The sequence below is a fragment of the Cyprinus carpio genome, chromosome A21 (genome assembly GCF_018340385.1).
Source record: "Cyprinus carpio isolate SPL01 chromosome A21, ASM1834038v1, whole genome shotgun sequence".
In the NCBI taxonomy this organism is placed as follows: domain Eukaryota; kingdom Metazoa; phylum Chordata; class Actinopteri; order Cypriniformes; family Cyprinidae; genus Cyprinus; species Cyprinus carpio.
In genome coordinates, this window is record NC_056592.1 from 144,260 (window position 1) to 157,500 (window position 13,241).

The 13,241-nt window shown below is 42.7% G+C and overlaps 2 protein-coding genes across 3 annotated transcripts in view; one reads left to right on the forward strand and one right to left on the reverse strand.

The window, feature by feature from the left end:
* The first annotated feature begins 1,442 nt into the window (after positions 1 to 1,442).
* Positions 1,443 to 12,060, forward strand: LOC109056061 (serine/threonine-protein phosphatase with EF-hands 2). Its single transcript, XM_042778465.1, has 19 exons — positions 1,443 to 1,588; positions 1,898 to 1,966; positions 2,103 to 2,120; positions 2,215 to 2,223; positions 3,883 to 4,010; positions 4,174 to 4,228; positions 4,328 to 4,503; positions 4,637 to 4,751; positions 4,841 to 4,887; positions 4,960 to 5,126; positions 5,254 to 5,290; positions 6,772 to 6,921; positions 7,000 to 7,305; positions 8,166 to 8,351; positions 8,436 to 8,578; positions 9,188 to 9,294; positions 9,648 to 9,814; positions 10,656 to 10,743; positions 10,885 to 12,060. The coding sequence occupies exons 2-19, from the start codon at positions 1,912 to 1,914 to the stop codon at positions 11,091 to 11,093; spliced, it is 2,163 nt and encodes a 720-aa protein (XP_042634399.1). The 5' UTR covers positions 1,443 to 1,588; positions 1,898 to 1,911; the 3' UTR covers positions 11,094 to 12,060.
* The window catches only part of nup54 (nucleoporin 54), a 14,800-nt gene continuing 12,804 nt past the window's right edge, over positions 11,246 to 13,241 (reverse strand). For both annotated transcript variants that reach the window (XM_042778466.1, XM_042778467.1), the window contains one exon: positions 11,246 to 11,588. In XM_042778466.1, coding sequence (XP_042634400.1) covers positions 11,460 to 11,588 — 129 coding nt within the window. In that variant the 3' untranslated portion in view covers positions 11,246 to 11,459. The remainder of the gene's footprint in view (positions 11,589 to 13,241) is intronic.

Below are 13,241 nucleotides of genomic sequence, written 5' to 3' on the forward strand. Positions count from 1 at the left end.
CATGTCGAGTAAACGGATGGTGTTGAAAAGGAGGTGGAGGATAAAGGTGGAACTGAGAAAAACACTATAATACAGTTACATACTAGCAAAGACGATGAGCTCGAATCTGCAGGAGGACAGACAGAAAATATGAAATAGATCAGAAAGGAATGGTAATGCAGCACAAAAAGAGCCATTTATAACACAGACCTGCATCTGTGTGATATGTGAATGTGCCTTATTCTGAGGATCATGACCCAAATGATCAACCCATTGGTGGGTTGAATATGAAGAGTGGTTTATCTGTCAGATCTTTTATGGCAGTATTGAACTGAACAGTATTGAGGTTGAGATAGTCAGAACCAGATAATTATAACAGGTGACATGATTAAGAATTGTTCCCCCAATTGTAAAATTATATTTTCTGTCAGCAAGGTGAGGCTTTTTCTGAAAGATCATGATTTTAGACTTCTCCCATGTTTATCGGTAGGACCCAATTATTACTATACTTTTCCAAAATGGAAAGGCTTTGGTACAATCCCTCTTCATGAGCGACAGCAGAAGAAGGTCATCGATTTCTCTGCCCTCTAGGGTCAGACAAGGACAAGAGGACGTATCAAGTGCTGATGCCAGTTCATTAATATAGATATTAAACAGAGTCGGGCTGAAGCTTTCTGTCTGTCTGTCTGTCTATATCTCTGTCGGGCCATACTATCTTTGCATTAATGTTTCCTCACAGTCTTTGAGTTCATATAGAAGTAATGATATGAAGTAATGATATGAAGGAATTTCCATCATTTCTCATGAAAAATATAAAGCTGGGCATTGTTGTAGCATCTGTAGTTTCTCTTCTGACCTCAGATTAACCGAATCAAAGAGCGCTGGCCATGTTTGTCCTTGAGGCCATCAAGCTGTAACTCCCTTGCATCAAGTGGAATTCCAACACCTGCGTGTTTGAGGACAACTTATAATGTTGTTTCATTCACTGCTGAACTGTCAAGAAATGGTGTTTTCTGGCGTAAGCCTAACCATATTCACATATTGATCAAAACTGATACACCTTTGACCCAGTTCTGAATATGCTGCATTATCCTATCACAGTACAATACACTTATGATTTGAATAGCTAACTCTAAATAGATCAAATCTGGTAGAATTTAGCTGTTTTTATACTAAAGCCTATTAAATATGCCAGCGATGAATGGGAAGAACTGGTCTGTTTTCCAATGAAACATTTAAAAAATAAATTCAAGTTTCATTTTCAAATCCATGAAGTGCTGTGACTGCGTTCAGCGTTCCGTTAATCAGATTTCAGCTATGAACAGCAGAATGACAGGCTCAAACACACGGAGCCCCGGTGGCCTTTAGCACCTCTTTAACAGTCTATTCTGGGTTGCAGCCGAGCCGCAGTATTAACCCTAATCCAGCTGCAGCGTGTTGTTTTGATGAAGTGGTCACGCGGATCAGATCCATCTCACCATCTGTCTCTCAGCGCAAGTGTTCCAGGTTCATTGATAGTGAAGTTTGTCACACTTGGTGACACTGATTGTGCAGCTGGTGGCTTCATAGGCTCTGCTTTCATGGAGGAGTTTTGACAAACCCTCACCAGGTGAGCGTGATGTTCTGTTGCTGTTTTGTAAAGCGCCATGGCTGGAGGTGTTTTGTAGAATTAGAGCTAAATTACTCTGTACAACAGGTTAGAGAATGAGAATTCTATTTTTTATTACTAATTAATCAATCCCCTTGAAGAAATAAGAGGATGGACAGATTTCAGATTTTCATTGATGTTAAGGGAATTATTTAAAATCATTTGAAAGAGAAATTCAGATTACAAGTGTTGTGACACATTTACTAGATTGAGAGACAGGAATGAGTTCATAGGTGTGAAAAATGTCTGATTTGATACGTGTACTTCCAGCTGACAGACGTGACATGGGATGTGGAGTCACGAAATCAACCCAACTGCAGCTGAAACCATGCAATCGAGGTTCGTGAACCAACAAGATGATTCAAGTTTGACACTGTCAAAGATTCAGAGTATCTGCCATTAAATGACTCTCCTGAGAGAAATACAGCTCACATTGCTCTATGTCTGTCTGTGTCTCTATTATGTTTGTCTATAGGGAACATCTCAGTTCCAGGTAATTCTACCTCATTTAATTCAGAAAATGTCTCGTTGTCAGTGGGTGCGAATGAACATCAAACACTGTTTTTCTCTGTTTCACTCACATGCAGCGGCTACAGGTAAGACAGATCACATGTTTCTGTGAGTCTAAAGAAACTTCACTGTCACTCATGTCTACTGCTGGCCTGACTTTCTCTTGTCTCTCATCTCTCTGTCTGTTTGTTTGCCTGTCTCTTGCCTGTCTCTCTGTTTGTTTGTTTGTTTGTCTGTCTGTCTCTTGTCTGTCTCTCTGCTTGTCTGTCTGTCTCTCTGTTTGTTTGTCTGTCTGTCTGTCTCTCTGTCTGTCTACCTCTCGTCTGTCTGTCTTTATGTGTGTTATCTGTCTGTCTTTCTCTCTGTCTTTCGTCTGTCTCTCTGTTTGTTTATTTGTTTGTTTGTTTGTTTGTCTGTCTGTCTGTCTACCTCTCGTCTGTCTATCTGTCTGTCGTCTGTCTGTCTGTCTGTCTCTCTGTCTGTCTGTCTGTCTGTCTGTCTGTCTGTCCCTTGTCTGTCCATCTCTCTGTCTGTTTACATCTCGTCCGTCTGTCTGTCTGTCTGTCTGTCTGTCCCTTGTCTGTCCATCTCTCTGTCTGTTTTACCTCTCGTCCGTCTGTCTGTCTGTCTGTCTCTCTCTCTGGTTCTCGTCTGTCTGTCTGTCTGTCTGTCTCTCTGTCTCTCGTCTGTCTACCTCTTGTCTCTCTGTCTGTCTGTCTGTCTGTCTGTCTCTCTGTCTCTTGTCTGCCTGTCTGTCTCTCTGTTTGTTTGTTTGTTTGTCTGTCTGTCTCTCTGTCTGTCTACCTCTCGTCTGTCTATCTGTCTGTCGTCTGTCTGTCTGTCCCTTGTCTGTCTGTCTGTCTCTCTGTCTGTCTGTCTCTCTGTGTCTTATCTGTCTGTCTCTCTGTCTGTCTTTCTCTCTGTCTTTCGTCTGTCTCTCTGTTTGTTTATTTGTTTGTCTGTCTGTCTCTCTGTCTGTCTGTCTGTTTATTTTCTGTCTATCTGTCTGTCGTCTGTCTGTCTGTCTCTCTGTCTGTCTCTCTGTCTGCCTGTCTGTCTGTCTCTCTGTCTGTCCCTTGTCTGTCCATCTCTCTGTCTGTTTACCTCTCATCCATCTGTCTGTCTGTCTGTCTGTCTCTCTCTCTCTCTGGCTCTCGTCTTTCTGTCTCTTGTCTGTCTCTCTGTCTGTCTACCTCTCATCTCTCTGTCTGTCTGCTTCTCATCTGTCTGTCTGTCTCTCTGTCTCTTGTCTGCCTGTCTGTCTCTCTGTCTGTCCCTTGTCTGTCTGTCTGTCTGTCTGTCTGTCTACCTCTCGTCTCTCTGTCTGCCTGTCTGTCTCTCTGTCTGTCCCTTGTCTGTCTGTCTGTCTGTCTGTCTGTCTGTCTGTCTATCTGTCTGTCTCTCTGTCTGTCGGTCTCTCTGTCTCTCGTTTGTCTCTCTGTCTGTCTACCTCTCGTTCGTCTGTCTGTCTGTTTCTTGTCTGTCTCACTGTCTGTCTGTCTGTCTGTCTATCTCTCTGGCTCTCGTCTGTCTGTCTCTTGTCTGTCTCTCTGTCTGTCTATCTCTCGTCTCTTTGTCTGTCTATCTGTCTCTCTGTCTGTCGATCTGTCTGTCTTACTCTCTGGTTCTCGTCTGTCTGTCTGTCTGTCTGTCTCTCTGTCTCTCGTCTGTCTACCTCTTGTCTCTCTGTCTGTCTGTCTGTCTGTCTATCTGTATGCTTCTCATCTCTCTGTCTGTCTGTCTAGCGATGCGGGCGGCGCTGCTCATCCAGCGCTGGTATCGTCAGTATGTGGCGCGGCTGGAGATGAGACGCCGCTGCACTTGGAACATCTTTCAGTCTATAGAGTATTCTGGACAACAGGATCATATCAAGGTGAAACAACACTTATGTCTCTCCAGCAGTAATGAAGCACAGACTTACAGTCGCAGAGACTTGACATCTGAGGCCTGTTATTACAGTCTTGTTAATATTGGTTTCCTGCCTCTTTTTGAATCTTTACACATGAAACACGCTCATGCTGTTTGTGCCTCTGCAGCTGTATAATTTCTTTGGTTACCTGATGGAACATTTCAGTTCTGCCAACAGCCAAAGTAAGAAACTCTCAAGTTTTTCAACTGTGTCTCATCTCATGAAGTGAACGGTGTAACTAAATAGATCCACACTGGCCCTCTCTGCATCTGTCTCCTCAGGGAATCTCGTATCTCATATGTTTGGCGAGAGTGACGTGTTTCAGGACATGGAGTGGGAGAGACACATCTGTTACAAGGAGATTGAGGTTCCGGACATCTACACCGGCCCACATCTCTCCTTCCCACTGACCATCTCCAACGTCACAGAGCTGGTGGATGCCTTCAAAAACAAACAAGTATGATCATTTCTATCAAAGCAGCAAAATAGCTTAATGTACATTACAAAATCAGTGAATGAATCCATCTCTCTCGTCTGTCAATAAAAGTTGCAGGATTGCGTGTGTTTTAAGTGCAGATCTTTCTCTGTAGAAGCTTCATGCGCGGTACGTGCTGCAGCTGCTGGGTAAGACGTGGACGCTCCTGCGCTTGATGCCCAACATCAGTCACGTGTGCACCTGCAAACACAAAGAAATCACCATCTGTGGTGAGCAACACATTCACTCCTCATTCTCAAGCTGTCTTATGGTGTGACATGCCATTAAATTGCAATTTAATTCTTTGCTACTCATGCAGGAGACTTACACGGTCATCTTGAGGATCTGCTGTTGATCTTTTACAAAGTCAGTAAAATTCTGTTATCCACCATTCACTGAATTTGAATGTGCCAGTAACTGATTTTTGTTCTATGCTAGAATGGTTTTCCCTCAGCAGAGACGCCATATGTTTTCAACGGTGACTTTGTGGACAGAGGGAAAGAGTCCATAGAGATCCTGTTGGTTCTGTTTGTGTTCCTGTTGCTGTATCCACATGACGTGCATCTGAACAGAGGAAACCATGAGGACCACATTGTTAATCTGAGGTGGAGATGTTATGGATCAAATTGAATCAATCACCTACATTTGCATTTGTGAGGAACAATTTCAGATAGAAATGGATCTGACAGAATTGAATTTACATTTTAAGATGGAAAATTTTCTTTCATGCAGGTATGGCTTCACTAAGGAAGTTCTGGGGAAATATCAGGTGAGCTTACAATCCGCCATGCGTCTTCTTAGGCAGGGCATCCAATCCTGCTCCTGTAGGACCAACGTCCGGCAGAGTTTAGCTCCAACTGGCCCCAAACTTCATTATCTGGTTTGGATGCGTTTAATTAGGATTAGTGCTAAACTCTGCAGCCCTCCAGCAGGATTGAACACCCCTACTCTTAAGAGGATTTACACCTTCCACTCGTCTGTCCATTCACACGTTCACAGAAGGTTTGTCTGCATTAGCAAATAAGAGCAGTCATGAAATCCTTTTACGGTAGTTAATTCAACTCGGACTGTTTACCATACATATTGACTGTCTTTAATGAAGTTTAGATGGTATTTTCTTTTCATCTTGTTGAAAAGTTGAGTGAATCTTTAGATCTCTAAAGGCTGCATAAAGTCACAGAGTAGGGTAAGGTGCTTAAAAGTTGCCAATGCTCTGCTGATTCCTTAGCTGAAGAGCTCCAAACTTCCACTTACATTAATATCAGCACAAAAACTGCGCGGCAGGAGCTTTATGGAATGGGTTTCCATGGCCGGGCAGCTACATGCGAGCCTCACATCACCAACAACAATGCCTGAGTGGAGTAAAGCAGCCAACAATGGACTCTGGAGTTGAAAGTTGTTGTGTCACGCTTCTGTTTTTGGTCTGATGTGCGCGCCTGGGTTTGGCAGATGCTAGGAGAACATTACCTGCCTGTCTGCACTGTGCTGACTGAAGAGTTTGGTGGAGGAGGGATAATGGAATGGGGCTGGTTTTTTGGCAAATGCAATGCTTCCAGCTTTTTGTGATCAGTTTGGGGAAGGCCCTTTTCTATTCCAGCATGACTGTGACCCAGTGCAGAAAGCACACAAAGTAATGTTTGGATGAGTTTGGTGTGGAAGAACATGACTGGCCCACACAGAACCCTGACCTGACCACCTTTGGGATAAACTGGAACAGAGCAAGGCCTTCTCGTACAACATCAGTGCCTGACCTCACAAATGCTCTACTCCAACAGAAAAAAGCCTTCCCAGAAGGGTGGAAGCCGTTATAAAATTTTGTAAAGTGGGACCAACTTATTTATAATGTCAATGTATTTAGAATGCAATATTATCAAAGTCCCTGTTGGTCAGATCTGACAATAGTTTTGTCCATACAGTGTATTTTAGCCATTAATACCATTTGACTTCATCCCTCTGTATTAAACAGACAGGGACAAACACAAGTCCAAGATAACAAGATCAGGAACTGAATGCAGTTTTTTAACTGAACACTCGATCTGTTGTGCAGAGCTGACAGAAAACAAGACACATGTAGAGAGTAATGACAGTAACGGCCCGTTCACACCTAGAATAACTATTACAATAACTATTTTAACATCTTCACTTGTTTTATCTGATGAAAGAACTCACAGTAAATGACTCCAAACACAAACAGTCATCTTCATGACATGAAAGAGCGATTCTGAGTGCTTTTCTCTGATATCGTCACAGGTTCATGGGAAAATGATTCTTAAACTTCTGCAGAAGATCTTTAGCTGGTTGCCACTGGCAACAGTGATCGACCAGAAAGTTCTGATTCTACACGGAGGAATTTCTGACAAGACAGACTTGAATGTGATCGCCAAACTGGACCGTCACCGAGTATGTTACTCTTCAGCAATTGCATGTGTTGTTGTTTCATGTGTGTCAGTCGTTGTCTTCTGGGCCTTTTTCCCTCAGTTCGTTTCAGCTCTCAGGCCCCTGAAGAGAAGAGGAGCATCAGCGAGGCTGAAGGAAGCGGCTCTGGACCCAGACGGAGAAGACGAACTCAGTGCGGGACGGAGGAGAGTTCAGTCTCTGACTCACGGCACACCGCTGCGACTCAGACAGGAGCTCCCACGGCATTCAGTGCATTCCGACTCCGGCCGGAAGGGTCGCTCTGTCGAGGAAGAGCTGCGAGAGAGACGACGCCTGGCCGGCCTCAGTCTGTCATCCGACTCAGATCCTGTTGAGGTTCTGGAGACGGATGCAGATGAATGGAAACAGGTGAAAACAGCCAAACACACACACACTCCTGTCTCATCGCAGTTTGAATAAACAATTAGGAAACCTTAGGAAAAACTACTGTGGCAATACCATGGTAAAGTGATGTATCAGATGGTAATATCACGGTACTTTAATATATACCATGGTACTGAGTGATTACAGTAATTTTGCTTCAAAGAATACCACAGCACTACCATGGAATAAAATCAACTAAACCATGGAAAAACCATGGTACTTTTTTGCTGGTCTGTGTAGGTAGTCTACTGTGCATTTAGGACCAGACATTTACATTTACATTTAATCATTTAGCAGATGCTTTTATCCAAAATGACTTACAAATGAGAACAATAGAAGCAATCAGATCAACAAAAGAACAACAACAGTATACAAGTGCCATGAGAAGTCTCAGTTAGTCTACAACAGAACACGTAGCAAGGTTTTTTGTTATTTTATTTTCAAGAATAGGACAGACAAGAAAAGGTAAGTGCTAGTATTAGTTGGTCAAGTGCTGGCGAAAAATATGAGTCTTTAGATGTTTTTTGAAAATGAGTAAAGACTGTATTGTTGTTGTTTAATATGTGATGTAACCGTGTTTGGCTTGTGTTATCATTTGCCATTATTCAAATTGCTCTGACATTCCTAAGGCATGCAGCGTTGAGGGACCTTTAAGACCAAAGCTGCTGATCGCTGATGCTGACAGTGAATAATGATGTGCTTAAGCAGCACATGTCCCTCCATGCTTCTTTAGATTCATGTCCAAAAAGACAGCAGAATATGTAGCGTGTAAATATGACCTGAGCTGTTGTCCATCATGTGCAATCAATAGTTAAAGTGCAGTTTTTCTCACACACACTCTCCAGATAGTGGACGTTCTGTGGAGTGACCCGATGTCTCAGAACGGCTGTGTCCCTAACGAGGTTCGAGGAGGCGGGTGTTACTGGGGGCCGGACATCACACAGGAAGTGCTGGACAGACACAAGCTGCAGCTGCTCATCAGATCTCATGAGTGCAAGCAGGAAGGTTATGAATTCTGCCACAACGGCAGGGTGAGCCATCCATCCATTTACACTCGTCCATCCACGTAGAGTTTGACGGTGTGACCTAAAGCGTTGATTACTTTGCATTTGCAGGTTTTGACAATATTTTCAGCCTCTAATTACTATGACGTTGGCAGTAACAGAGGTGCTTACATTCGTTTGGGACCCGACCTCATTCCTCACTTCAAACAGTTTCGGTCCAGCAGATCGACACGAGAGCTCACACTCAGACAGAGGTGAACACACACACACACACACACACACACAAGCAGATCGACACGAGAGCTCACACTCAACAACAAACTCACTCATACACTCACACACACACACACACACACGCACACACACACGCGCACACACACACGCGCACACACACGCTCACACACACACAGAGACACGCACACACAGAGAGACACACACACACACACTCATACACTCACAATCACACACACACACGCACAATCACAATCACACACTCACAATCACACACTCACACACACACACACACACACACACACACACACACACACACACACACACACACACACACTCATACACTCACACACACACACACACACTCATACACTCACACACACACACACACACACACACACAACTCACGCACACGCACACGCACAGGCACACACACACACACGCACACACACACACACACACACACACAGACACACACACAGACACACACACACACTGTCCATAGAATTCAAATTGAAAACGGCACTCGAAACACCAATCGTGTGGCTCTATCTAAAATTTTTGTTTGTGATTATATCTGATTTTGTTGGAAAATGTGTGTAAAACAGGATTGTGTGTGTTTGTGTGTGTAGTGTGGGACGAACAGAACTTTCTGCATTACAGGCTCTGAGGATGCAGCTGTTTGCACACAAATCTGACCTGATCCATGAGTTTCAGGAATACGATCCACAGCGCACAGGTACCAAACACACACACACACGCACATTTACACGCAAACACCTTTTTCTTCACACCTCAGAAGAGCATTTCCCAGCCTTGTTCTCCTTAATCAAACTCACCTGAATAAAGTGAGCAGGGCCACGCTTCTCAAAAGCATCGTGAGTGAATTATCAGAGAGATCATCAGTGGCAATAGCTCTACAATCTACTGAAGCTTACCGTGCTTTTGGGAAACACAGATAGGTCATTAGAAGAAACTCCAAGTCCTGAAACAGGTTACAGTTAGAGTTAGTCATATATAAGAGATGTTTAAATGAGCATCTGTTGACATGTTTACTAAAGTATCTGTGAATAACTGTCAGTGCGGTCTCAGGTGTGATCTCTGTGAAGCACTGGGCCGCGGCTGTGGAGAAGGTGCTGCGTCTGGGTCTGCCCTGGAGGGTCCTGAGGTCTCAGCTGGTGACCAGCAGCACACAGGACGGGACGCTGGACTATCACGACTGGGTCAACCAGCTGTCCGTCATCCAGCCCAACACCGAGGTGAGCTCAGAGGAAACCAACCCGCAAGAGACGAACGCAGACCACATCCATGACCCTGATGCTTCGTACGCTTTGAGAAGCTTTTCAGGAATTTTATCAAGACAATATTTTCCAGAAGGTTCAGTGTAGAGCTGAATTTAAGAAGTAAAATTCAAATGAAACACAAAGGATGGGCATAATTTTATATTGACATAAAAACATCAGTACACACACGTCTGGTGTAGGCCTGACACTGGATGAAGTGATTTTATTTTTTTTTATTATAGATGATGCTGAATCATTTCTAAATTAATCATGACAAAAAATGATGATAACTGATGTATTTTTCCATGAGTCCGCTGTTTAATACCGTAGCTTGTTGGATAGTAAGTCACCACTACAACTAACACGGCAATAAGCCTGTGTGAGAACCAATATTAGACTACTATAGCTCTACTGTTGTGCTGGGGTTTGCTCTGTATGATGATAAGTGGTCTTGCTGCAGTTGAATATCTGAGTAAAAGACATCCTCATTGCTGGAGTTGAATTTATATGTTATTTGCATGATATTTGTTATAATGATTGTTTTATAATGTTGGCCAGATATTATGAAAGTAACTCATTAAAACAACTATCACTTTGTGTTGCCGACCAGATAAAATGACAGAGAAAAGAAAAACAGATGTAATTTACCATTTTAAAGCATTTTGGCCTGAAGGCAAAACATCTGTCACTTCAAAAATTGCTCTTGATAATTATGTTTGCTGTCACCTCAACTGTTAGATGTAATTAACGTCCATGCATATAACTACAAAACCCAATCTTCAATGACCCAAAAGGTCTGTGTATTTGATTCTGGCAGGTTGCGAACACGAGCCTCCTGGAGACCCTCTACAAACATCATTCAAACCTGGAGAGCATCTTCAGAATGATTGACACGGACCACTCAGGTGATCAGACCAGGTGTATGAGGGGTTACCTGCTTAATGACCTGTAATGGGTGTTAGAAACCAAACCTAGCTAAACTTCAGTCTAGATCAAACCGTAAACGTACAGTGAGACGTGTTCTCAGATCAGTTTGATGTGTTCAGGTCTGATCTCGTTCGAGGAGTTTCGTCAGACGTGGAAGCTGCTGAGCTCTCACCTGCAGATGGACATCAGCGACAAAGCCATCTCAGATCTGGCCGAGAGCATCGACTTCAACAAGGACGGCAGCATCGACATCAACGAGTTCATGGAGGCCTTTCGTCTGGTGGAGCATTCTAGAGCCGAGACGGAAGCGCCGGCGTCACCCGAGTGAGCGCAGGTTCATCAGAGCAAACACAAACCACGCACCGCTTTCTGTGTCGCTCCTCCAAGCCTCCAGAGCAGCTGCTGTGCACATCTGAAGCTTTCCATGGGTTTTAGTAAAGACAATGGTATTTTCAGTGCTTTAACTTTCACAGACACTCATTTGTTCATACAGTGAAGCTTTATTAATCAATCACAGACACAGTAAAACATTCCAGCTGATGGAAGGCACACAATCACACACGCAAGTAAATATAAATGTGCTGCTCCAACACAGAGTGATCGGCATCCGATGTTTGGGTCTCCTGTATTTCTCCCGTTCAGACATTAGAAAGGGATCAGTTCTCAGGATGAGATGCTGCGGCGCTACGCTGCGTCAGCTGAGTTTGCTGCTGCGCCCGTGAACGCTGTCGTGAAGCCCGTCTTCAATCATCTTGATGTCGTCCAGATCGTCTTTAATGACGCTGATCAGGTGACTCAAACCCTGCTGCTGGTGCTTCAGATGCTGAAAACAAAACACGTTTATTCAGTTGAGGACAAACCATAACGCAGTGACTGGAACGGAGCAGTTTTGTTCTCTCTGGTTTTAAATAAAGCTGCTCATAACCGCAGAGCTGATGTGTGGCGCTGTAGGAGTTCAGCATCATGTGCATCAGCTGCCTGAAACTGCGGGTTCTTGGATGATTTCAGCTTAAGAAGTACAATTTATAATACTACAGCTGTCAGACTTTATTCCTGATTTGACACAGTCACACAGATTCTTTCGAGTAGATGGATGACTGGAGCTTCAACGTGAACAATTCATGCTTAAACTGACATTTATGCATTTATTTAGTTATATTACACTGCACTCAAGCTACTGAATCTATATTTTTATAATAGTTCATGCATTCCCTGGGAATCAAACCCAGACCTTGGTGTTGCTAGCGAGATCTGCTGTTTAGGCTTAAGCTATATTAAATGTTCAGTCAATCATATTATTGGGTGTTGTCTGATCATGGATTACAAACAGACGGACTCGACTCTTCATGACACAGACAGCGTAAAGGGACTGAGATACAGACTCAAACTCTTCTTTACCTGGGTAATTATTACTATGACACGTCTAGCGTGTTTACATGTGCACCAGAGAGATGGTTATTGTGAGAAATCCATGCTCACGTTTGCATGCTGTGTTAACGGTTACTATAACAGTTTCTCCAGATCAGCAGTGTCCTGATTCCTTCAAGAGCAGACTGTCACTCTGAACACAGACTACAGCAAACACACCACGGTTTCTGCAGGATCTCTAAACTCAAATTTAAGACTTTTTAAGACCTACACAAATAAAATAAATACCATATGAGCGGGGTATAAGGCAATGTCTACAGTACCATATTAAACTGTTAGATTACTGCAAAAAGCATAATTTACAGTTCAGATACAAGTTTCCACAAAAACAGTTTTATAAAATGAGAAACTTGACATTTCAGCCTCTAAACCATTGTTAAGAAAATGGATGAGTCAAAGGTATTATATTAATTTAAACAATTATTATATCAACTAAATAACAAATTAGGGGTGTGCGATACTGACAAAAAAAAAAATTATATCTCGATAATATTCTTGGATTTTATCTATAACAATATTTAGATGATATTTTGCTGAGTGTGATATTGTGCTAATATCTTAAGGACCGCCGTGGACAGCTGATGCCTGAATCTTTTGATATTCTTGATATTCTGTGTGGTCAGTTCACAGCAGTAATAGAAATTAATAATTTGATAAAACAGATTTTAGATCAAATTTAGATCAAATAGATTAATAAAATGTATACCTTAAAGACAATTTTTTCTAAAGTGTGCACCATCTTTTGAGTCAAATTCTTGCATTTAGGTTGTTACCAAGCAAATTAAATGCGTATCAACAAAATGTATCTTTGCAATGCAGAGGAAACACAGAAGCTGCATCAGAATGGCATTTAGATGCATTTACACAGTTTCCTGAAGCTCTGAGGGACATTAAATACTTTAACCTGCAGTTACAAATGCATGAATAATGTTTTCATATTTTAAACATAAAACAATGAAAACTGATGTTTGAAATGATTTAAAAATTGAAAAGGTACATTAAATGTGAAATTAAAACTGCCAGTAGGTGGCAGCGAGTCACTGTTAAG